General features: G+C 39.7%; 1 protein-coding gene across 7 annotated transcripts in view; it reads left to right on the top strand.

The window, feature by feature from the left end:
• The window catches only part of STOX2 (storkhead box 2), a 148520-nt gene extending 122091 nt beyond the window's left edge, over positions 1-26429 (top strand). For all 7 annotated transcript variants that reach the window (XM_061474306.1, XM_061474353.1, XM_061474336.1 and 4 more), the window contains 3 exons: positions 6383-6535; positions 13928-16193; positions 20722-26429. In XM_061474306.1, coding sequence (XP_061330290.1) covers positions 6383-6535; positions 13928-16193; positions 20722-20917 — 2615 coding nt within the window. In that variant the 3' untranslated portion in view covers positions 20918-26429. The remainder of the gene's footprint in view (positions 1-6382; positions 6536-13927; positions 16194-20721) is intronic.
• The last annotated feature ends 644 nt before the right edge of the window (positions 26430-27073 follow it).

Below are 27073 nucleotides of genomic sequence, written 5' to 3'. Positions count from 1 at the left end.
TAAAAAGATCAGTTTGCATGTGTGGAGTTAATAACTGGCAAGGGACTAGAACTTTGCTCAGAGGCAAGTGTTTGTCATATGCCTAGTCATTATTAAGGTTGCTGTGTTTTCTTCAGGCTGGTTAGAATTGAAGTGGTCACATTGCCAGGTCACATTCTTGAGGCAGTTGTGATTTGTGTCTGCAAGGGAAGATATGTTTTTGTGTGCATGCATTTCAGAAGTGCAGAAGGAGTTAGCTGGCTAGCAAATGTATGTTACTGTGTTTGTTGAGCCTTTGTTGAAGCTGTTTTTAAACAGAAATAAATGGACAAAACTTTAATGTAGTTTTCCTTATTGTTACCAGTCATCTTGTCTAGTTTAACTGTTTCTAGTAAACAGAACCAGCAGCTTTGTTCGTAAGATATTCTAGTAGATGTAGTTCAAAAGGAGGATGTCTGAGAACAGCATAAGCAATGCACATTCCAATTTTCTTTATTTCAGATTTTCCCAGTAAAATGTGTTCTTTTCTGTGCTAGTGTGCTAGTGCAGATCCAAGGTATTTCGGAGTAATCTGGGTAATACAGAAATCTGCATGTTCTTCCTATTCTTTCCTGTTGTTTAATCAGACAGAAATATCATTGTGCGTTCACATGAGAAAGATTTTGTTTGCCACGTTTGTGTTAAGTATTCTGTAATTAGAGTGACTCAGGCTGGGGTTTGGGGTCAAAAAGGGTAATGTGCAACCCCGGCCAGATGTGTAAGTTCTTCAGCATCTGTCCCATCTTTAAGAAAATCTGAAAATATGCTTTTTCTAGAAGAGGCTTTTTAGTGGTATTCTTGAGAAAAAAAGTTGTGATGTTCTAAGCTGAAGAGCCCTCTTGCCTATGATCAGTAATTTTGGTTTTATTAGCTACCTTTTGTTTAAAAAGGACCTTTCTGTAGTTCTTCCCAGAGTGAAATCTCAGGTGAGTGTTGACAAGAACAGGCAAGAATTTTTTTGTAGAGGATTTCTGTTGCAACCACCACTATAATCATGAGGTAACATGAAGCTACTGTACTCTAGTTTGGTGTTTTCTGATTAAAAACATAGATCTTTAAGCAGCAAAAGTAGTGAAGTCAGATTTCCATTGACAAGTGGTTTTTGACTGGATTCTGTCTTATCTAGTGGAATGTGGCTGTCTCCAAAGCTCTGTGCAGATGGAGCATGCATAGCAAACACTCTTAGATGAATCTCTGTTGTCCAGTGAGGCTCAACCTCTGGCACATGCATGCACACAGATTGTGATTGTGCAAGCCTCATTTCATGTGGAAACCAGACTAAAGATCACGTTTACTTTTTGACTTGATTTATAGGGAAAAAAGAAGTTGAAAAGGTGTTGAGAGGGTGGACGGGGAAGTGAAACTGTGCTTTGGCTTCCTACATTTTACAGGATCTGAGTGCAATCAGAGGGTCTCTTTGCTATTTCAGGGAAATAGTGTCTATGAATTCTGATATACTTTGGCTTTGCACTGTAATTTCCTTAATTTTCCTTCACAATGGCTGTATTGAATTGGTTCCATTTATAAGTCAAGAGGTGATTTTTGAGACACTCTTCATGTAAACTTCCTGAGACAGAGTTTGACTTCGAGGTCGCTTCTTTGCAGCAGGGGCATCGCTAATAAAAATTCTCTCATCAGTATGTAGTTGATAGTTTGATTGCTGATATATGGTGCAGAATACAGTGTACCTCATTTCCTCCCAAGATGGTGGTACCTAGACTTTCAGAGAACAGTGACACTAGGTGAACTGGCACAGGAAAGGTTCTGGCTGGTTTGGGTTCGGGATGTGTGAATTGTGTTCCCTGCTCTGTTACAGACCATCACTTTTTCATCATGTGTGTTAAGGATAGTTATGGTTACCCAGTTTTCTGGAATGTTTTGAAATCAACCGCAGAAATGTGGTGTGTAAGAGCTAGGTGTTTATGTGCTACATAATCTGTTGTTCTAAGTAACAATAATTATTTTTTTCCCCTCAGGGTAGCTCTACAAATCCCCAGGGCATAAATGAGGATAAATCCCATTCATTGTCTGTTATGTGCTTAGGTATTTTTGAAAATTAAGTGCCACTGAAATCAAGAAGTCTAGAAAACATTTTCTTTTTTTTTCCTTTTTTTTTTTTCAATTCTTTAGGGAAAAGTTTGGAAAGACACTACAGAAACAGAGCTAAAACTATATATATCTTGATCGTATTTAAACAAAACAGTCAGCTGGCAAAAACTGCTTTCTGAGACTCAGTTTTCATTTAATTGGGAACATAAACATATGAAAGTCAAGGATAGTAATTTGATTTCAAAAGAAAGCTGCTTGAGACAAGCATCAGTCAGAGCTAACAGAAGCCATATGCTAGATGTTTTGTGTAAGTGATGTGGTCTTCAAAATGTAGAAAAAGCGTATTTGATTTTTTTAAGCAGATCTGTCCTAAAGAAGTTGTAGTAAACCTTCTGCTCAGCAGGCTAAACGGTATTTATGTGCATAATCAATGTTAATATTTTAAATCACAGGTGCAAGATATTTTCTGTTGTTGTGCATCAAAGAAGTTTGTGTGCTTGACTATAACCACAGAGTACTTGTAATTTCCCAGAGCCATAGAATAGTTAAGATAAAACTTGGCAAATCAGAGCTTCCCTGAGTGAGGGGGTTCTGGCTCTGTATGACTAGGTCTGCTGGAAGTTTTGCAGATGTCTGCTAACCTTTTTAAAGCAAGAGCCAGTAATTATCTCCAGCAGTTGTGGACCAGCAATGAAGGTAATTCTGGCACAACAGTGGTGAAACAAGAGCTCCCTTATCGTGATAAAGAAGGTTGAAAAACACTCAGTGGAAAAGAGTAAGGCTTAACTGGCCATAGTCCCTTACAAACCAGAAAGGCAGGCTGTCACATAAACCAGCATTTGCTGGCCATTTCAGTTGCATTTAAAACCATTTAAGTTATGATGTCATGGATTACTCTAGTCATCTTTGCGGGCAGGATGTGTATTACCCTGACATACTAACTATAGTATGCTTTGCTAGAGATTTTGTTGATATTAAGGAACTGACACTGAATGTTTTGTATTGATGAGTTATGTGCAGTATAATTAGTATTTTGGTGAAAGCTCTTGGCTTGTTCCTTTTGACAAGAGCCCGGTTTGCAGAGGTCAGATGTGCAGACTGAATGTTTTATGCACACAGAGCAGGAGCCCTGCTTTAAAAGGAAAGATTGTGCAAAGTGCAAGGTTATTGAAATCCAGATGAACTTTATTATCTCTTGACTTGTACTTAGTTAACAAGTTCTGGCTGGGAGTGATCCCAGAGGTGGATCTCTGCAGGCTCTTGGGAGTCAGCGTGGAGGGATGGGCTGATCCTTGTGGATGAGCAGTGTAACTGATCCAAGCTCTTGTCCCAGCATCTGTCTGGGGGCAGCTGTGAGGCTGAGAGCAAACCTATGTAAATCAGCAGCACTTGCTAAGCTTCATGTATAACCTTCCTTGAGTTGCTTTCCCACTTCAGGAAAATGATTATGATATTAAGGCCTGTTCCTTACATATTAAATATCATTCTGATTACCTGTAAGTGGATTGGTCTGGGTTCAGGGAAGGAAGAAGATGTTCCTCTCACTCTTCCATCCTGCTGCCTCCACAGGTGGCAGTGTGGGTGGGTGGCTGGGAGTAGTCACAAGGATACTATTGCCATGGTGCTTTAGTTTTAAGAAATTGCCAGGTCTTTGATGATCCAGATAAAACACTCCAGGAAGTTACTGCCCTTCACGTGGATGCCCTTAAAGCTACCCAGGGAGTCCATTTCAGTGCCCAGTGAACCTGGTAGGATTAAACTTCATCTGAGGACAACATATGCCAATCTGTTTGACATTGCACTGAACTGAACTTGGTAGTGCTGACAAGGATACCCATGACACAGATAATCTCCATGTGAAAGACAGTAATTTCTTAAATCGCTTAGCCAAATCTGCATAATTCTTAAGATAATTCTGATCATTCTTAGATATGAAACTAATCACTAAAAAAACTGATCCCCTACACAAAGTGCATGGTGACTGTTGATCAAAGTCGGTAAACTTACATGTCTGGATGATTACAAAGATTCCTCTATGACAAAGTTCAAGCTGACAGCAGGTTTAGTTATGAATAAATAGTAATATAATAACTGTAATGTTCTTTAACCATTCTCAAATGATGGGGGAACAAATGGCGTTTGCTCCTAAGTCCTGTGAAAGCATCTCTCTACATTTACTTATAAGCTGCCTAAGATCATCTTGATTGCCATTGTCTGTCTGTAAAGCACATGGCATGAACTTTTCAGTTGTATATGAATGAAAAATGTTCGGAAAAGGTTATGTTTAAGGTCATCATTCTGTTGTCAGGTAAGAACTGTGAAAATCTGGGGTACACTGAGGAAGCCAGAGGAATGCTGCTGTGTTGGAATTGCAGCATTGATCTAGTCAGGCCTGGTTAAGCAGAAGCAATCAGGAGACAGCATACCACAAATGTGTGTTTTAAATCATTGTCGTATCTTGGGTAATGTGCATCACTGTTGTACAATAGATTGTACAACGGGCAAATTGAAAAATATTGCTCATAAGTCTCACTGAAGCAGTTATGCAATTTGCTACTCCCGCCAGGTTTTTTTTTTCCCCAAAGAACTGAGTGTAATGCAAGGTTAACGTGCATCAATTTTAGAAACTGCCGTTCCCTCCTCTTTAGTAGACATAACGGGAATATAGAATTAGTAGGGCAAATATTAGATCCTCTAAACTGTGGGGGGAAGTTTGAATTTGAATTAATTTCTACTATTTGATTCCTGATTTGATCACAAGGTATTGCTTCATGACAATAGAAACAGTGGGATTTTCCTGAGATTTCAAAGTCACTTAGGTAAAATTTAATCCCTGGCTATTGACTGACCTGTAGCCAGAAAAGGATTCATGGCCAAGCACCCCTTGTTCTGTCTGTTACTCTTTATTTTTTCCACTGACAAAAGAAATCTTTTGCCTTCTACTTCCCCTTATTTGAGATCGCTGGGGAACTGTTACCATTTCAAGCAGAGGTACAAAGCAGAACCTAAAGCATTTCTATACTTACATAAAATATGTAAAATGCAAATGTATATTTTGTTCTCTTGAGACCTCACTTGGAGTATTGTATACAGTTCTGGTGTCCTCAACATAAAAAGGACATGGAACTGTTGGGACAAGTCCAGAGGAGGGCCACGAGGATGATCAGGAGTCTGGAGTGCCTCCTGTATGAAGACAGGCTGAGAAAGCTGGGGCTGTTCAGCCTGGAGAAGAGAAGGCTGCGTGGAGACCTCATAGCAGCCTTCCAGTATCTGAAGGGGGCCTATAGGGATGCTGGGGATTGACTCTTCATTAGGACTGTAGTGACAGGACAAGGGGTAATGGATTCAAACTTAAATAGGGGAAGTTTAGATTGGATATACTGAAGAAGTTCTTTACTGTGAGGGTGGTGAGGCAGTGGAATGGGTTGTCCAGGGAAGTTGTGAATGCTCCATCCCTGGTGGTGTTTAAGGCTGGGCTGAACAGAGCCTTGGATAACATTGTTAAGTGTGAGGTGTCCCTGCCCATGGCAGGGGGGTTGGAACTAGATTATCCTAAGGTCCTTTCCAACCCTAACTGTTCTATGATTCTATGTGTATTTGTGTAATCATGCTAATATTACCAAATTGTAACTTCCGTAACTTTCATTTCTAAGTTCTTTTACTGATTTTTTAAGTATGGGTTAATGAATTCTTTTTAAAGACAACATGAGAAAAGTTACAGCAAAGTTATTTTTTCAGGCCATCCTGGAACCAGTGAAATACATATACCGTACAAAGACATTTGACGTGTAGATCCAGGAGAGATTTATTCAGGGTATCAGTCTTAAGGTGTTTGATGCTTTCATGCCTCTAAAGAATGTCTGTGCTTTATCAACTGAGTGCAAATGTTACTAAATTCTGTGAAATGGAAATGGTGGGTGATCCATGCCATGAGCCTTTGTAAGGGGAGTGAAAATCTCCCTGTTTATGGCCAGAGAAATACATGCAACTATTTTATTTGTGCAGTTACCTAGCAGGATATGCAAGCACAAGGTTTTGCAACTGTGCTAATTTGATAGCATTTTTTCTGAATCTGTCTATGGCATCCTTTGAGAAACTATGTCTGCATAGTGTATATCTCCCATTTTCCAAAGTTCACTATGTCAAAGTTTTGAAGTAAGCTGTTGAATGGTTTTCCATAGTTAGAGTTTTATCTCCAGCTCAGTAACAAAGACCAGAGAGCTGTGCACATCATCTCCGATTATCTGTGCATCCTTGTTCTGTGAGCAGATGTTTAAACAAAACACTTCATTGCACATCTATTGTCTTTTTGCAGGTGATGTATCACCCATCAGCATGTCTCCCATCAGTCAGTCACAGTTTATTCCACTTGGGGAAATCCTTTGCCTGGCCATCTCAGCAATGAACTCTGCCCGAAAACAAGTCACACAAGAAGCACTAATGGAGCACCTAACAACCTGCTTCCCAGGTAACTGGACATCAATAAATCATTGGTAAGATGGGCACATGTCTGTAAAAGGACAGAATCTCCAGTCCCTATCCAAAAGGTTGCTTATCTTTTTGGCTTGCTTAAAGCAGAGAATTTCTGTTCTTGACAGCCTGTTTTTCTTCACTCTTCTGGATGGGAATATTAAGCAATCCTGAGATGCTACCCAAAATAAAAGGAGGCTTTAGGATTCTAATAACCTTTCTTATGACCTTTTCTTTATTCTTAAACATACAGAGAATTGAGTTCTCTTTTGACAGGGCCATTCATGTGGGATGCATTTTGCAGGGTTAACTACTGTCCTAATGTAAACATTAAATATTACTTGTGGTAGTAAACAGCAAACTGTATCAGCTTGGGTCTTTTTTCAGACTGGTATCAAAATCAGCTTATTTGTGGTTTTTCTCACAAAATGAGTTCTTTATCATCATAATCAAAAGAGTTTAGGACTTCTGTATTAGTTATGGAAGCATGTGTCATAACCAGAGCAGGCTTATTCCACCTTGTGGCTTTCAAGCCAGTTGTAAGCTAACTTGTAATTACTCTGTTGACATCATTCAACTAGTTCAAGTGTCATTGTCCAGTCTCCACAGAGATAACCTCATGGGGGTCCTTGCATAGAGCCATCTCTCTTAAAAACAGTTTTCCCACATACTGTATTTCTTCCTTCACCAAGCCAGGCTCTTGGAACTGGTGGGGTAAGTAAGTAACAGATTCCAATGATGATGACATGCCTGCTTCAGGGAGAGGTTATATTTAAATTGAAAGGAGATTGCCAGCCTGTTTTCCAGGGCTTTTCAGAGCCTTCTTGGACACAGTTTTAGCTTTTGCTTCTGTACTGCCTTTGCTTGAAAAATCTTTAAATTTTTATTATTTTTTTTTTAACTTGACAGCTGTCTCCGTGACTGAAAGGCTTGTGGAGCCATACATACGCTTGATGTGTTCATAAATGCTGGTATACTGTTCAGAAGATACTCTTGTCTGCATTTGATAATATTAATTAAATGGTAGAATGAAAATGGCTTGGATTAAAGATACTGAACATCAATAAAAAGGAAACCTATATTAAGAATGTACTGTTGAGTATGCTACTTCCGTACTGCAGTCTGTATCTGGAGTTGTTGAATCATGCAAAATGCATCTTGTAGAGTTATCTAAAAGGGTGGTGTAAAGGCATTGAGCAGAGGTTTACTGCTCCGGAAAGCACAACTCTTTCACTTGTGCTTTGTGTGATCCTAGCCAAGATGTTTAACTGTTCTGTGCCTGAGTTAAGAGTTGAGAACTAGTTGAGAAACTTCACTGTTGTACCTCTTTTACAGCTGTAGAAAGCAGCTAATTAAAAATGCTTCAGTAGGAAGCTACTACTAATGCATCTGCCTCATCTAGGCAGCCTAACCATAGCCATGTTTTGATGTGTTGAATTTTTTTGCTTACGTTTCAGAGCAAGAGTTACTTAAAGCCTTGAAGGTTACGTGGCTTTTGCTGTAACTGGGACTAAATTCTGAGATTTTAAAATATAATGCTGGATTGAGAACTGTGTTTGGAATAAACAATTCCTTCTGGCATTTTAATAATTGCGCTTTGGAAAAATGTACTGCAAGTATGTTTTGTAAATACTGGCTTTCTGTCCCAGTTTGTGGGTTTATTTATCGGGGGTTTTTTTTGAGTATGCTTGGCTGATTTGAAAATAGGAGTAAAAGTTGTAAGGGATAGAATGCAAAGAAAACAAAGTTCACAATTATAATTCCATCTTAATTAATTTTGATGATTTTTTTCCAAGTCAAGTTTGCAAGTATTTTTCCAATGATTCTCTCAATACTTTTATATAACCATTATTGTATGGTGGAAATGATAATTTATTGGGGCATCCCTTGGGTTTCCCGGGAGCATGACTTGTGTGTTGTGCTATTCTTGCTAGATAGGACCATGCATCAAAGACAATTCAGCAGGCTGGATTATTTTGTAGACTCTGCTCAGAAGCAGCCTGAGGCAAGTTAGCACGCAGTCTCTTGCTGCCTTTTTATTTTCCACTAGCCACGAACATGTGCATCTCTCAAGTCTGAGATTAAAAAAAGGAGAGCCTTGTTTTTCCTACCTCACTTCCCAAAATGTAAAGAAAATTATCTGAAAAAAAAAACAAACCCACCACTAAGCCACCCCTTGTTGTCCAGTTCTTCCTCTCGACAAAAATACCTTTCTCTCCCAGCCCTGACATGTTTAACACATACATGTTCTCTTGGTGTAGGAGCATTATCCAAAAATATTGTCCTTTCCAATAAACAGAACCTGTTCTTGTACTGATATTTTTCACTTGTCTGTCTAGACTCTCATAAATCAGACATGGCTTTTTGAGCCCTTATATTCGCTGTGGCTATTTTAAAATATCTAATGTTCTCCCATATTCTGATAGTTTAATTTTCCTAATTAGGTGCTGATGCTCTGAGAGGAAGGAGAGAGCATTGCCATTGTAAATGTATCTGCCATTGTCATATAACCTCTCTGTATCTCACTCTGCAGCAGCACTTGTCTGCCTCTGTTGTTTGTGTTTTAATGAACAGATGCTTCACTGCGTTTCATGGAGTCTGTAAATTTCCTAAGACCCCAAATGCTGTTCTCAAACTGCCTAAGAATAATAAACCTTTTTCCTCAGTGCAGGATCTTACACTTGCAGTTTAGCCCTCTAGTTTGCTGAGCCATTGTGCAGGCATAAATCTGGGCCATGGCTATATCTGAAATAAGGTATGCTAATTATTTATAACATCACATAGCAACCACTCCACATCCTTAACTAGTATTTCATGAGCCAATCAGAGTATTTCTTTTATCCCTTGTTAAGCCTTAGCATCAGCTCAGGAGAAAATCATTTTAGCAGAGTTAACACCATTTAAATACTACTTCAGATGTACTTTTCATGAATTTATTTTATTGAAAAACTTTGTGATGATAATGCACATCTTATTGGTGGCTTTTGTTGTTTGTCAGGTTTTTAGAAAAGCAAGAGGGCTCCTGCTGCATGTGCTCCTATTACTCTAACTTAGAAATAAACAATGAGATGTTTGTAGAGCCCTACTTTGTAATTTATTGACCATGGTTTAAATCCCTTACATTAAAAGTGAATCTTTTAAATCCAGTATAAGGAGCTAAGAATGTAACCTCTGTTCCTGTGTTTGGCAGCCAGCCCCTCCTATCTGTATGAGCCTGGCTGAAGAAAGCATCAAGCCTTAGTCTATACTGCCTTTAGTTAAGGATTTCCCCACCACACCTTTTTTTTTCCTCCTCCAATTCTGACCATGTACTTCTTAAAATAATTTTAAGGTGTTCAAAATTCTGGTGTATTAAATGCTTATATATTGCATTAGGCTGCTTTTGAAGTAAACTGATTCCTGAAAGCTGGCAAATTCCTCTGACATTCACCTTCATAACTACTCACTCTTTAAATACGTGAAATGTATATGTAGCACTTAAACTAAGTGTTTTACATTAACTGAGTTCGCTCTAGGTCAGTGTTCTTTGTGAGCAGCAAACAAGACATAATCTTCTGTCTGAAAGCTCAGTGGATGGCATAGTAGACTCTCTTGAGATGCAGAAAATGTACATGTCTGATGATTCAGTGTCCAGACAGTTTCTGCTTTTGAATTATTAAACCACTACATAATCTTAAATAACACCACTGCTGTCATGAAGTATTTTATATGCTAGAGTCTCTTAAACTACTGGGTTTTATCCTCTTGTCCCTATTTAATGGAAAAAAGGGAGAGCATAAGGAGACTTCTGAATGCAGTGGGATAGGTTACTTACACACATGGTGTGGGCAGGTTGCTGTAAAGAGAAAAGTCTTGAGAAAGCCAGGAAATTTGTATTTAAAATAGGAACGGTGGGAGCCACAGTAGCGTCATTGCTCCTGTCCAACATGGAGGAAAGCCTAATTTGAGTTAGGGCCTAGAATTAGCTGGCAATGCTGAGCACCAGAGATTCGCATCTGCCATCATCACTGCTGGCTTAGTGAACCATAGGGATGTGCTATATGCTCGGAGTAATAAAAGTGATAGTCCCCAGCTCCAGAGAGAAGACTGACACGATTGACTTCACAGCATCATTGACTGCCGAGGCACACTCTTTTTTCTTTTTTCTAATGGTGTTTATCTGCACATTCTCTGTTCTCAGGACTTAGTCAATTAATGTAAGTACTGTGCATCCAGTGCTTAGAGACTCATTTACTCAACACATTGTAGTCATTATGGTTTACTGGGTGGAAGGTACATATTACTATTTTTACCGTATATTTGCTGTGCATTTTTGCCTAAGTTAGTGTAAAACATCAAAGATCCATTTGAATCTCTTTCTTTGACTTTTCTGTAAACTCCTGGAGAATGTTTTCCTCTCTCTTATTTTTGTTCCAATGTTTTTGTAACCGTATGTTAAGAAAAGTTGTTAAGCAAAAATAAGGATGAAGAACCAAGTTCTCACAGCCAAAGGATCGGTATGTGTTGAGCTTTTGTTGTGTAAGCTCCTGAAAAGTGCAGTGGATCAGTCAGGTTGCAGATGCACAGTCAGTGCATCTCAGTTGGACCAGGACTGGACCCTGCAGTGCATTTTCAGCACAGTATCAAGAGTCACATGAGTTTGAGTTCAGGATCATCCACTTGTGGTGATGTAGGACAAAATGTAAAAGGGATGGTATTACCCAAGCAGACACCGCAGGACTGAAGAGTTTAGATGATGACTGGTGGTTGTTATGGGAATTGAAATCACTCTTCATGTCCTGTGCTTTTCTGAAAGCTTATGTGGAGGGCTCGCCAATTGCCACTGCCTCACAGTCCAGGGGAAGCTCAGCATATTGCTCTTCATTGTAGAAAGAGTTGGGACTGTGGACTAGGGAGGAGTAGTCCTTTTTTCCCCAGCTCTTTGGATTTCAGCTTTTCCCATCTGTTGCCATTTCTGGCATGTTTGCTCATCCAACAGTTCTGGGGGCTCTTCTTCCTAGGATTATCACATAAATTGTGGACACCACATGAAAGGGGGAGAAAATGCACATTCCTGATTCTTCATTTCATTTGCATATTTCTTCCAGTTTTCACTCTCAGTTATACTCTCAAATTCTATCCGTTCTTTACCTCTTCTGCTTCCTGTGTCTGGATTAGCTCAAGTCTTTCAGCTCAGTGGACTATGCACGAAATATATTTACTGCCCCCATGTACTTCTTGCTGGCACCTTCTCTATTGTAAATGCTTTCACTCATGTGTCCATGCTAGTCCTAACACTTTGCTGTTTCCACTGTAAGATTTTTAGTTACAGATATTACTGGTCATGAGCAGTATGGTCATGTCTCTAAATTCAAACAACATTCAAAGCTAGACATAAGAATACTTACTGTGTTGCCTGCAACACAGTAGCAAGGAAGAGGGTGAGCTAAGGAATTGGTACAACTTTCCTATTTCTTGTCACTAATCTTTTGACAGTGCGTTGGTCACAGTGCCAGAGCCCTTGCTGTCACCCTCATGCTTGCTAACACAGGGAGATCAGTGAGCTTGCAGGCTCCAACCTTTGACACGTGGGAGAAGAGCTGGTGAGCAGACACTATGCCACTGGAGATATTCTGTTTGTGACGAGTACACCTGCTTGAGAATTTTCCATAAAGTATATGCTTTGTTGACATTTTTTTGCATATGTTTTTGCTGTTCAGCCTGGAGAAGAGAAGGCTGTGTGGAGACCTCATAGCAGCCTTCCAGTATCTGAAGGGGGCCTATAGGGATGCTGGGGAGGGACTCTTCATTAGGACTGTAGTGACAGGACAAGGGGTAACAGGTTAAAACTTAAACACGGGAAGTTCAGATTGGATATAAGGAGGAAATTCTTTCCTGTTACGGTGGCTAGGCACTGGAATGGGTTGCCCAGGGAAGATGTGAATGCTCCATCCCTGGCAGTGTTCAAGGCCAGGTTGGATGAAGCCTTGGGTGAGATGGTTTAGTGTGAGGTGTCCCTACCCATGGCAAGGGGGTTAGAACTAGATGATGTTAAGGTCCTTTCCAACCCTAACTATTCTATGACTCTATATGTTATTCCATCAATTTCTGTTCTTTAGGATAGTTAGTTTAACTTGACAAGGCCCTGACCAATTGGAGCTGAGTTGGTCTCCTTATGAGTAGTGGTGTTGACCAGATGACTTCATGAGGTCCCTTTCAACCCACTTTAGGTTGTTGGTTGGTTTGGTTTTTAATTGATTTTGTTGAAAACTAAGACCCAGAGTAAATAATATTTACTTTTTTGCTTTAAAATAGACCATCTAAACTTCTAGAAAAAAATTTCTCTGCTTCTAAAAATGTAAACCAGGTCAGTACCCAGTATTAAGTTAAAATATAAATGTATTTGAGTCAACAGAAAGTATTGACTGAAGATAGCTTTTTCCACTGAAAATTTTGAAGGATTTCTATTTCTTATTCAGCATAAACGGATTTTTTTTTAAACAAGCTTTTGAAAAATCTCTTGTTTCCTCAGTTCTAGATGGAACTTAATCCTGTGCACAGCAGATTTGGTCCTGCACCACTGAACCCAGTGGGAGTACTGGTGGTGGGAAGGATTGTGCTCACAATGCCAGATCTACTATGTGGCTGATGTGGCATTGATGCAGAGTTGTCATACTTGTCCCTGTCTCCATATGTAATATATGCACTTAGGGAGTGTTCCTCACATCTGACATGAAAGGCAGGTAACTCTGAGAAGCAAATTTTCAGTAGCTAAATCTGTAACTTCCATCATAGTGGAAAAGTCTGGGTAAGATGAACTGTATCACTTAGGATGTGTCTTTTTTTTTATAAGATGCTATAATTGAAACATGAACAAATCTGTTCAGGTTTGTGATAAAGGCACAGACTGGGGGAATGGGTTTTTTCTGTGTAGCATTCATATGTGGAAAAACAATTTAGGCATCCAGAGTAACAACCACTGTTGTACACATGACTGGGCATTACAATAAATAGTTCTGGTGAACTGGGATGTAAATATTTAATTGGAAGAAGAAGAAAAGTGAAACGTTTCCCCTGACACCCTTTGGCTTCCAGTAATGTCATCTTGTATCTTAAGGTCACCTGCAGAATGGAAGTGACTAGAAGTTCTCTCTCTCTTTTTTCTTTTTAACACTCCATTAATGGCTTCCTTTCTATTTAATTAATAATTGACATGTCTGAAGTGTAAGAGATAAATGGGAAAACAAACAGACGAGAGAATGCTTAACAAAATGCTTTACTGGAGTTGTTTGTTCATCATATTCCAGTTTGCACATTGGGAAAACCAGGTTTTTGTTGGGGAGGGAGGAGCCAGAGAGTCCTCCTGTATGGTTTTATGTACTCCCTGATATATGTTTACTGTCATTTCTAGGAGTTCCAACACCCAGTCCAGAAATCCTTCGACATACCTTGAATATGCTTGTACGGGAGAGGAAAATATACCCAACTCCGGATGGCTATTTCATTGTAACCCCACAGACTTACTTTATAACACCATCTCTCATACGAACTAACAGTAAATGGTACCATTTGGATGAGAGGATACCTGACAGGTCTCAATGTACCTCTCCACAACAAGGAACTATAACTCCCTCCACCTCGGGATGCGTCAGGGACCGAACACTACCCAAAAACCACTGCGACTCCTGCCATTGTTGCAGAGAAGACATGCACAGCATGCATGCATCTACCCTACAGAGGAAATCAGCAAAAGACTGTAAAGACTCATACTGTCCTCCTTCATTATGTCAAGTTCCACCTACTGAGAAAAGTAAAAGTACTGTCAATTTTTCATATAAAGCAGAGACACTCACAAAGCCTAAGGATGTAGAAAAGCAGTCTAAGAAATTCGGACTCAAATTATTCCGGTTAAGTTTTAAGAAGGACAAGACAAAACAGTTGGCAAATTTCTCTGCCCAGTTTCCTCCAGAGGAGTGGCCGCTAAGGGACGAGGACACTCCTAGCACTATACCTAGAGAGGTAGAAATGGAGATTATCAGGCGCATTAACCCAGACTTGACTGTGGAAAATGTCATGAGGCACACTGCACTAATGAAGAAACTTGAAGAAGAAAAAGCTCAACGAAGCAAAGCAGGATCTTCAGCTCACCACAGTGGACGAAGTAAAAAGAGCAGGAATCACAGAAAGTCTCATGGGAAATCAAGGTCACACAGCAAGACTCGGGTGTCCAAAGGAGACCCATCAGATGGCTCTCATTTGGATATACCTGCTGAAAGGGAGTATGAGTTCTTTGATCCCTTGACTCGATCCCCACGAGAAGGCTGTTTTATAATAGAGCACAAGGGAGATAATTTTATAATGCACAGCAATCCTAACATGATTGAATCTCACTTTCCCATGACACCAGAGTGGGACGTGTCTGGTGAGCTGGCCAAAAGAAGAACTGAAATGCCTTTCCCTGAACCTTCCAGGGGAAGCTCCCACTCCAAGGTCCACCGGAGCCACAGCCATACACAGGATAGAAGATCAAGGAATGAGCGGTCCAGTAAGGCTAAAGAAAGGTCTAGATCCATGGATAACTCCAAGGGACCTCTGGGCTCAGCTACTTTAGGCACACCTGAAGATATGGGTGAAGGCTGTAGCCCGGATGACCAAACTACTAGCCAAACTTACATTGATGATAGTACGTTAAGGCCATCTCAGTCACTCAGTCATCAAAGGGCTCTGATTTCATCTGCAAGCTACAAAGAGACTTGCGTCCCTGAGAAAGCTAGTGGCAGTGTAGAAACCCCCAGTTCTTGTAGCCTATTGGAACAAAGCAAGCCTACAGAGAATTTGCCATCATATAGCGAGCTCAACTCCTGCACAACAAAATCTGCAGTTGATGACTATTTTCAGTGCAACACATCCAGTGAGACTGTGCTTACTGCTCCATCACCACTGGGAAAGAATAAAGAGGATCATGATACGCTGACAGGGACAGATGGGCTCAAAAAAATTACTCCCTCAGAAAGACAGTCTCAGCATATTGCTAGGGAGCCTGGGGTGCACAAAGAGGAGTCTCCAAAGGGCCCAAGCAGTGGTTCAGTGATTGCTGGCCAAACTCCAGAGGTGATTGCAAATGGGCGGCTTGTTCAACATCATAGTGCTGAATCAAGCAGCCTTGATAAAAGGAAAGAAATATTTAGCAAGGATACACTCTTTAAACCTCTGCACAACACTCTTTCTGTGAATAGTTATCATAAGTCTAGCACACCCCTGCTAAAGCCCCATCAAAAGACCCCCTCGGACACATTGCCAGTCAGATGTGAGAAACTTGAACAAGCGATAGTAACCTCAGTTACACAAGTCATGCCCGTTTCTCAGAGACAGCAAGAGACAGCTGGAAACCAGGAGGCCTCCTTTGACTACTACAACGTATCTGATGATGACGACTCAGAGGAAGGAACCAACAAAAATGCCGAGGATGAAAAGAACAGGGATGATGTTGGTACGATGCAGTGGCTCCTAGAGAGAGAAAAGGAGAGGGATTTGCAGCGGAAGTTTGAGAAGAATCTTACTCTTCTCACCCCAAAGGAAACAGACAATAGCAACAACCAGAGAGCCACTCACTCAGCCCGCCTGGACAGCATGGACAGCAGCAGCATTACTGTGGACAGCGGGTTCAACTCTCCACGGTAGGACTGCCACATTCATTGCAGCTTTGCAGACTAGAAAGCTCCATTTATATGTGTGTGTGATATTGGTGACAGAATATAGGGCTGTATTAAACAATTTCACATTTTCAGACTGTTTTCTACAGCTCTAGAATCTGCCATTCAGACGTGTGGGTTTCAGTGTAAGCAGCCAATAACCGTTGCGGCACTGACTGTGTTACTTTTTGTGTTTGCTGAAAACTCCCTTGCATCATTTTTTTCTTTATTGAACTTGTGTTTGCATTTAGAATAGATGGGATGAGCTGCTGCATACTCCCCCCTTCCCTTTCCCTCTAAGATACTACCAAGACTAATTGGAGGACTAGACATAACTAAGCAGCATAATTTTTGGCTCAGACAAAAAACCCCACCAACCAACAAACCAGAACAAAAGCCATGATGATTGGTTTGGGTTTGGGCATTTTGTTTCTTTTCTGAAAATTTGTGGAAGTGTCCCTATCACCATTGCAAACTGTTGAGACTGGAAAAGCTACTCTCCCCACAGAGCTGAAAGTGCTCAGGATATTTGAACTTCAGAAGTGGCCCAGCACTGCATCAGCAGAGAGGGGGGTGCTATGCCTCTGAGATATTTGGGGAAGAGTCCAGATGCTTGTGTGTGGTGGTGCTGGTTAGTCATTTCCATTTCAGTGATATCGGGCGTCATGGAAGTCTCAGTGTACTAGGAGTCTTACAGGCATAGGGAGGAGTTGCTGGTGTGTTCCCTGTCTTGGAGATTTCACAAGCTCATTTCCAGGTTCAGAATCCTCCACGCAAGCCTTCTTCCTTCTCTCTGACCTTTGACAGTCCTAGGTCCCTACTGGGATGGAGCTTGACTGCCTTTGTTTGCCCTGCATAGCAACCCATCAGAGTTCAGAACAGTGACTCCAAGAGCACAGAAATCATTTGCAATAGTAATTCTTTTATAGTGTTTTACTTAAGCTTTAATTATTTATTGTCTCTGTTTAAAAATAAAACCTCCAAGACTGGATTTGTATTAGGTGAAAGAAAATTGCGGTTTTGGGGTTTTTTTGGTTGGTATGTTGTGTCCACCCTCCTTTCCCTCTCCCCCCTGCAAGGTGTTCTTATTCCTCAGAATTACTTTTATTTCTTTAATCTCCAGTGAAGGCTCTCAGACAGGCACGCAAAGAATTTCCTGCTTCTACACAGGACTGAATTTCATTTTCAGTTAAAGTCACATCACATGGCTACTCCCACTTGATGTTAATGACAAGGCAGCAGTTACTGGGCCTGCTGCAGCATGCAGTGATTATCAAACTAGAGCTGGCTTTTAACATATGTTTCATTTTCCTGAGTAAAAGGTTTGAAAAATAATTTGAGTAAATTGTCCCACTTAAGGTGAGCCCAGCTTAAAAAAGAAACTTAAGAAGGTTTCGAGTTTGTTCTTGCTACTGATTGTTCTGCAGATGCTTGGCATCTTTCTCACATACCATCTTGCATCTTGTACGCAGCAATTTGCACTGTTCTCTTTTAAATGTAATCTCTTCTTTTAGCTGAAGTGCTATACTTGCAGTCAGTTTTTGTGGGGGAGTGTGGGGTGGTGGTTCATTCTTGCACAGCCTGACTCACTCCGCAGAGTGCATTTCACCTTCAGGATAGGACGTTGACTGGATAAAACTCAGTTCTTAGACTACTTATGCTAGCTGAATATCAGATGTATGTCTCTGGTTAATGCAAAGGTAGACATTTCATTCCCTACTTATTTACACAAAAGCTAAAATTTCTGTTGATGTTAAACTTAGCAAGAGACCAGAACATGCCGAGCATACTGGATTTAGTGCTGCTATACCGCTTTGTTTAGATGAAAAGGAAAGCAAATAAGCAGCTTTTAATAATCATTGTGTTCTATGCATTTCTTTTATTTTACTGTTATTAACAAATGCCTTTTTTTTGGCAAGGCCACATAAAGTTAGCCTTTTAAAAAAAAAAAAAGCCAACATTTTGTGTGGTTTTCTTGCATATTTGTTTTGTAAGACCAATGGATAGTCTGGATATTTCAAAGGCTTTTTCATGAGCTTTGCATCAGAGTTATTAAACTGGATAATTTTGCTGAGTTTTGGTCATTTCTTCGTATAAGTCTATAAAAATATATTGAGCTGAGGGTGAATTCAGCCCTTTGGCTATAATTGCAATCCTGTTTTACTTTCCTGCCTTATAACAGAAATGAACTGCACAACCTTTTTCCAGGAAATACAAAAAAGCCACCCAGCATCCATCTGGTAAGATTCACCTAGATCTGACAATGTCCATTAGCAGATGCCTAGGGAAGAATAAAAGAACAGGATGTGCATGTAGTGATATTCCTCAGGTAGACTCTTCTAGCAGTGGTATATTTTCATTTAAATTGAAATGTACAGTGTTGCTTTGGGAATCAAAACTACCAATTCCACACTGTGAAAGAAAAAGTGTATTTTTAAAGTGTGATAAAAAAGGGGCATTAAAAAACCCCAAACAAACAGAAAAACCCCCAAAACCCAGGGTGCAGTTAAAGAGATTTACAATGGTCATTTGACTTCAATTATTTTGTGTGTTAATTCGTGAGCGCATCACCATTGGGAAGACAACCTCAGAGTCTTTTGTTCATTGCTTCTATGCAAGTTGTATATATAATAAAACTTAGATGTCAATATTAATTTTATTCCTTTATTTTTAGAGCTTATATAATACTGCTGCTCTTTTGTCACCTAAAGAAAGAGCTAATCTTAGCATTACTCTGCATGCAAAATTCTCACTGCAGTCTTTGTGTATACATGTTGTTATGGTCAGTTTGTAATACCAGAATTGAAAATGTTTGAAGATCTGGAATTGGTGGTCCCATAAAGAATGATATAATACTGAATGATCTCAGAAAAACAAAGTTTGCATCTATTTTCATTAAGAAGCAGAGGGAGGGGAATCAAAAACTGAGGAACAGAAGTGCACCACACGTCATTGCAGCTCACAGAGATCTCTTGCTGTGTGTGTCAGCCATCATAGCTGTTTGGAAGTATTGACAATAAGGTGATAATTGGCAGAAGATGATCAGAACCAATTTGACCAATTTAAAAGATATATGGGAGTTTTCCTAAAAGCATAATTGATTTTCCAGATTTAGTCAGTTTAAGATGATTTAAATCTCCCTACAGCTAACCAAGTTGTTTCTTCGTTCCCCTGTGCCATGCACTGACACATTTCTCCCCTGCCACATCCAAAGGTGTTCATTCCTACTCTTCCTCTGATGCTAGTACTAATTTTTTTTAATCTTTTTTTTTTGTTGTTCTTTTCTTTCTTCTTAGGGCTAGTATTTAACTGAGAGCAGTCCCTGATCTGGCTGGCTGCAAGGCTCAGCATCAGGGAAGCAGCAGGAACATGTGGCAGGGTCAGGTCCACACAAGGCAGGCAAGAGCTGCCCCTTTCAGTAGCAGGTAAATTTAGGTTGATTTTAAACTGACTATGAAATTCTGTCATTAGTATCTTTGTTTCTAGTGCTTATTTAAGAAACCCATTCAGTTTTCTAAATGTATTCTGTCAGCATCTCCATAGCAAGTGGTGATGTCATTTTGCAAAGAAGTAGGGAAGGATACATAATCAGGGGCCACATGACTGTTTGTAAAACAAATATGTCTGCACAGGAACACATTCTTTGGAGATGAAAAAATATTAAGAGCAGAAAGATAACAAAATGTAGTAGCGGTAAAACTAGCTGTAGCATATCTTGACTGAGTTTTTTAAAAGCTGTCTTTTTAAAAGACTAAAATACAGGCTCCTCTGTGTACATAATTAGATGTATCATTAAAAGGTTTAGTCTTTAAAAGTGCTCAGTGTTCTGTCCCTCCCATGGATAACCGACATGTTAGAACTGAAGGAATGTTGTCCATTTAATGAATGAAATAGCAGCACTAGTTGTTGTGTAGAGCATGATCACAGACAAGGCAGTTAAGATTTGTCAGCATCTTATCAGTTGCAGTTGCTTCAGCTTCAAAGCAAAATTTAAATGTTGTATTCAGAAGCATTGTGGGTTTAATGTAAAGTACCATTTTTAGTTAATATTTTGTGTACAAAAACGTAAGTAGAACAGGAGACAATAAAGGAAGCTGTGTTACATGATTGCTCTCCTAGCTCTGCTTAATCACAGAGCTGATTTGATGAAGTTATGTTGCAAAAATGCATCAGTCAGGGAAGAAAATTAATATATTCCATATGCAAAATGGAAGCTATTTCCTTGAGTGAAAAATCCAGATGCTTGGTACTGGTTCAGCTTCCAGTTTGTGTGACAGCTTCAGCTCGACTTAGTGCTATGCCTATGTTACAGTATGATGACTGCTGAGTACCTCTGGAACCCATTTTGGAGGAACATATGTGTACTGTCAAAATGAGATGGTTCATTGATGTGACATTACATACAAACACAGGAAGCCTATTATAAAACACTCTATTCTCCTTTCCTGTCTGGTCACTAGATATATAGGCATGTCATATATGAGCATGTGTACATATTTCTTTTCCGTTCTAGTACTCGTGAGAGCCTGGCATCCAACACTTCAAGTATTGTTGAAAGCAACAGACGTCAGAACCCAGCTCTGAGCCCTGCACATGGTGGCGCGGGCCCAACATTCAACTTCCGAGCCACTGCAGACCCACCCACAAGTGAAGCTGAGAAACTGCAGAAACCTGCTAACTGCCTGCAAGCTTCTGTCACTAGTGTCTGATAGTCATCCTGCCTCAGATCTTCTGTCTTGTTCTATACAGCAAAGTTTACGACACTGGGACTGATGTTTACATCTTTGGGGAAAAATAAAAAAAAAGCATCTCAACCACAGTTTTAGTGTTTACTTAAACTGTGCTGCTATGTAGACTAGGGGCAACAAAGAAATCTTTATTTCAAGGTATCGCTTTTCACATTTGCGGCTCTGTAGCAACAGAATAGCAGTAGGGATAATATGTACACTTTTTGCTTCACTTAATTGTAACTGAGCACATATATGAAAGTCTAGACACTGTAAGTGTAAATCTGCATTTTCAATGTCCATGCAGTTGCCAACTTCATTTTAAAAAAATGCCACAGATGTGTGATGCCCCTGGTCAGAGGCCTAAACTCTGCTGCAGAGTTGATTGTTTTTTGCTTCAGAAACTGAGCCACTGCTGAAAGTAACCAGGCAGGATCACCATGAGGAAAAACAATGCCAAACATGACAAGTGATGACCTCAGCTCTATCTGTGAATTATTAATACTAGTCAGTCATTTTCACTGTGCGTTCTTGTGACACAACTCTGCAGATACCCATTTAAGCGAGTAAAAAGAGGTTTGGGGTTTGTTTTGTTTTTTTCCAAGTATGGAGGGTGGGAAGGGAGACGCTTCTGCTTTGTGTTTCAAAAGTATGAGAGATGTTTACTTAATGAGACATGCTACTTGACCTTCAATACTCACAAATGAGGAGGTGGGCCTTTGCATGGGGGGGGAGTGGGGAGGGAAGGGGAAGTTATAACTGTCATGAAGCCACAATGTGGAGTGACACAAAATACAACAAATGTCTTCGGTATAAATCAAGTACTTAAAAAAGATAATCTAATTCTTGTGTCACTTCCGGTATTGCAACTTGCCATTAATATAGGAGTCAGGATAACTAATTTCTTGGAACAAAAATACTCTTTATGATATAAATGACAAGTATGGCCTGAAGAATTGATTTCTTTCTAGTGGAAGGACATAAATCTATTTTATGTAGCTTATTAAATAGAATGCCTAAATTAGGCTATTAAAAATAGCATACATCGTAGTGATTATCAGAGAACAAAATTTAGAGAATTATAAACTTCTGGCCTTTTTATTCCGTGGATGTTATTTGCAATTTAGCATTTTATGGACACATCTGATTTCTAGAAATTAAATGTGTCCACATGGTTGGCAGTAGAAATCTTGAGTTCTGTTCATATGGTATATCCTAATTGCTCTCCCCTAAACTGTTACTCCAAAGTAATTAGTACTGTGCTAATTACCGCAGAGTAGCTTCTAAGGATAGCTAAATTCCAAGAGTAATTTGTAGGTGTAGGGTCACATTCTGCTCTGTTACTCATGCAACCTGGTAGTGCAACAAACTGACTTCAAATTTAACTTTTTTTTTCTTTCTTTAAATCAGAACAGATTAATTGGTGGAAGAATAATAAAGATACTAAAATGTTCAACAGCCCAAATTGTTGCAAAGCAAATCAACATTTACATTGTCTAGCTCTTGTAGCACACAGGTATGAAACCGAACTATACATACTGAAAACCAGTATTTTCATCAGGTTCTGGTGAGATGTATTACTCTGTACACAATGTCATTTGAGCTTCACTCATGTTCTCCATTGTCATCAGAAGCCTTATGTTACACAGTTGGATATCATTCATTTACTTATAAAATGGCTTTCTAACTCTGGACGCAATCAGTTTCCTGTTCTGTCAAGAACACCCAGTCAATGCACAGGTCTGTTTTCCTTGGTTTCACTGTATAATTTCCATTTCATAGGAGCAATAAGACCTTTCAGTGCACATAAAGAAAATTATTGTGCTTTTGGTTGGTTATCAAAGTCACTTGGCCTTTAGCCTTCTGCCTTATCATACCTTCCAAGATGTGCTCTAATTGCCATATAATGCTTTGCATGACGCATCTTATTATTCAATATGTAACTCTAGCCGTACCTTTTCCATGCAAACTGTACAGTCAGAGTTTTTGTGGGGAATTGTTATATACTATGCAGTGGCTGACTGTGATTCTGTTTCCAGGATGAGCTCTGACATCAGTAGTATGTATCAATTCAGTAAATAAAAATGTCAAAACGATAAAGAAATTTACAGTGATGATCTGAAGTACTAACGGCAGCATTAAAATGTGAACAGCAGAAACAAATTTCACCTTTGGGAGAGGTATTTGTCATAAATGAATCAGAATTTATGCAGGCAGCTGGTTGTACAGAGGACATAATTCCAACAAAATATGATGGTACATACGTATAAACTGTGTAGTATGATATTTCCTGAAGTTTCCAGAGACCAGCAGACAACATAAATGTCATATTAATGTTGACATGGCATTGTATCAATATTAATGTGACTCTTGGAACATGGAATGTAAACAGAAGTTTCAAATAGAAACGTTCTAATCTTGAATTTTATTTTTCTTTTTCCTTTTAATATCAACAATGGAATATAAGGAAATTCCATCTTGAGGTTCTAGTAACAAAGCCGCGAGAGTGGAGCTTGAGTGCTTTATGTCACCCTAATCCTTTGATGAAATCATAGCCTTGTATTACGTGGTTGCTTATCTATCATTCTTCTTCTAATGTATCAATTTAAAGGTTTACAGAGTTAGATTAGGTTGAATCTGTGTTGTGTTCAACTGTAAAGGGTCAACACAAATCTGTCGGCATTTTGCACACTTAATATGTATTATTATAATACAACATGTTACTTTTATGGTAATTTTTTTTACACATATAACTACCTCCATGAATTTGATGAAATGCAGCAACATGAAAAGTGTATTGTACAAAGCAAGGTTAAAAACTTTGAAGCATTAGGTCATGGCGTTCTCTTGTGTGTCAATGCTTGCATATGAAGTCATCATGTCTCCATTGCCACAGTTTCCTTCTACAATATTAAAAATCTGGCTATTAGATGAGTCACTTTAAGACTTTGACAAGGCTGCATAATTGGGGTAAAAGTGAAAAGAAGGCTGAAACCTTCTGTCCTCTCCCCAGTTACTGCTAAAATTTCTGCCTGGTAGAACTTGAAAATGTATTTGTAATTTAGCAAATTAGGAACATCTACAGTCTGTGAAATATGATTGACGGTTTGGGGTTTAACAGAAGACACTCTGGGTATTTTCTTGGCAGCCTTCAAATGCTTTGGGCCCTATTCTGCCTCCGTCTTTGTCAACATACCAGGTCATGGTTTCTCTGAACTGGCAAGGGTGTTAAAACAGCTCATCCTTTAATGATAAACCCTGTTCTCTAGGTTGTGTACATCTGAAATGCTTGCTCCTATGGAAATTACCAACAGCCTTTAATTGTCTTGGCTGGGAGCAGTAGTAGGGTCCCTACTCAAGGTATGTGCCTGTTGTTCAAAGAACATGGGCGAGTTTCCAAGAAAAATCAAGCTGGCTTTTGAAAAGTAGCCAGCTGCAACAAGCCACCTTTCAGGAGGGAAGCAAGAAGGATTTTTCCAAAAACCAAAGGAAGAAAGTGGCAGTTGAACCTAAGCAGATCACATTTATATACAAATCTTGATTTATGAACACCTTTCAGCAAACCTAGTACCATTATTCTAATGCAGATTAATACACAATCATCAGTTGAGCTAATTTTGCCATTTTAAGGGTTTCAGTTAAAAAAAGGTAAGAAATCATTATCCATTTGACTTCTTGCACCACTGTAAAATGTCTGCTATGTGCAAAACAATGTTCATTCAACTTTAAGAAGTAAAATGTACTGGAAAACAAATATTTTAATGAAAACCATGGCCTAAGTGCTTGACGGCAGTAGTTACTAGAAAAGAGAATAAGCAAACCAGTATTCAGAGGGCATCATAAACATGGATAATACTTGGCACTTACATCACACCTTTTTGCCTGAGGGCCTCGAAGCCCTTGTCATGGCACCAGCTAAGCCTGGCAAGCCTGTGGGGTTCACTGGCCCTGCTTAATGTTCAGGCACATTGGAAAACATGAAGGCCAGAGTCTGCGGGATAATTTATTAATCAGTTGCTTTCTCAAAGTTACTGGATTAAATTTAATAGTTAACCAAAGTGTTTATTGTTTATACTCTGAAGTTGCTCTTTGATACGTTCAGTTTAAGTAACAGAGAAACTACTTTGCAGTCCTGCAAAGACTTTTGGATTAGCAGTGCCAAAACCAAGTTTTCTGTCACATGAGTACTGCCAGCGGTGGTTTTAGAAGCAGTTATTTCAATTAGAAATTTGTTTTTCAAATACATTTCACAGAGCTCTTTCCGACATGGTTGTTCAAATTATTATGCTGAGAAAGCAAATAGCAGTCCTAATCTGGTGTTGCACCCACGGTTTACAATTCTCTTTGCTCCTCTGAAGAAAACTGTACAGTATTAGAGAGAAAAGTTCTATTTTTTACAAAGTTCTTTAAAGAAAAAGGGTATATATCTAAAATGTTCCCCCCAGCATAAGTAAAGTGCATCGGTACTGCATGAGAAGCGTGCAGTGGACCCACCAAAAGCCAAGCTGGTGCTAGAAGAAAACAGGACTATCACACTTCTTATATAGCGGCGCTCTAAATGGTGATTTATGCAGGTGCAAATCTGTCATAACTCCCCTGATCTCCCACGGATCTGACGGAGATGGGAATGGGTCGTTAACTCCATTGAAGCTCAGTTCTGAGCTGAGGGTTTCCGTGTTCCTCCCCCCGCCCCGAGACACTTAAGTGCAGAGAAGGAGCAGAAGGCCACCCGCACGCACGTGGCTCTGGAAGGGCAGCCTGGGCACAGCCACCCAGCCAGGATGCTGCGACAGCCACCGCGCGTGTTCCGCCTCGGAAGGGAGATCTTTTGAGAGAAACGCCTGCCCTCGTGTTGTATAGCGGTCAGAGCCACCCAAAGGACACCCACCCAGAAGTATGAAAGGGCCCTTGGAGTAATTGGCACAGATGTTACTTTTATATGTGGAGGAAATTTAAGTTTAAAGGGATCATGATTCTGCAGGTAATTTTCTGTGAGTGACTGAATGTGGCTGTTGCATTAGGTTTAAATGAGTTAATAAATGCAAGTGGGACTTACTGTATGTTAGAAGGGAGTTTTGCAGCCAAGACTGCCTTGTATAAATGTGTTTGCACTGAAAAAAAATAATTAAAAAGTTAACTTGGTCTCTGGTTGCTGTAAAGGTCATCCAAGATGGATGTTCTGTTTATATTGTATAGTATTTCATATGAAATAATTGCAGTTCATGAAATGTCTTCCCTAACGTTACTGATTTATAACAGCACATTTGTAACATGGTTTTTATTGTGTCAGTGTACCATATTGTAAATGATGATTACTTGTCATGCTTAGTATAATAATTTAAAGGAAAAAAAAAAGGACAGGGATTTTTGTAAGTCTATATTTGAAAGTCCCTCCATATGGTAATATTGTGTTCATGTTGTTTATGTAGTGTTGTGTGAAATATCCATTTTGGATTGTGTTACTTTTTAAAATATTAAATAACATTTGGTTATATGTTTTAAGTGGATTCTTTGCACCGACCGGTGGTTTTTAGAGAAAATACTTAACATTTCCATGTAACACACTGTTTCTCTCCCTCACTTAGGAAACCTTGCACAACAAACCAAATACCTCAGGAAAACAAGGGTTGTTAACAACTTGCTGTTTTCATGTATGCTCTGTAAAAGGTCTCTGAGTCATTCTAGTGAGAGCACATGGGAGAAAATTCGCCAATTTTGAAACATCCCGGTTTGGACTGGACATGAAGGTGACGGGTGCAGCGGCAGTGTGATCCCCACTGAACCTGTGAGTGCCCAGTTGAGTGCACCCAAGCTCCAGGAAATGAGAAGTCCATTGGGGCATCCTGATGCCAAGCAACAGCTGTCAGGTCCCTCTTTTCCTCTTCCCTTCATACTCATGAGCCAAAGGAGGACCTGGTGCATACACCCCATAGAAAGGGCTCTAGCAAGGAGGTTTTTTCACATTCTTAAAAAAGAATAGTAAGTTTTGTTTTCCACACTGTGACAGCAGCTGATTGGAAAGGCCCAAGGGGACAACATAACATTTTGTCTGCCTTCTATCACCACTTGGAAGAAGGTTTTGAGAAAGTTTAGGCTTCAGGAGTTTGCAGTTTTGCCTTGAGGACTGCTGTTTGCCAA

The sequence above is a fragment of the Pezoporus flaviventris genome, unplaced genomic scaffold, assembly GCF_033815535.1.
Source record: "Pezoporus flaviventris isolate CSIRO_AGI_PZ_B2104156 unplaced genomic scaffold, CSIRO_AGI_Pfla_v1 ptg000002l, whole genome shotgun sequence".
NCBI lineage: Eukaryota > Metazoa > Chordata > Aves > Psittaciformes > Psittacidae > Pezoporus > Pezoporus flaviventris.
Note: the sequence above shows the minus strand (reverse complement) of the source record. Positions and strands in the feature narration are given on the sequence as shown.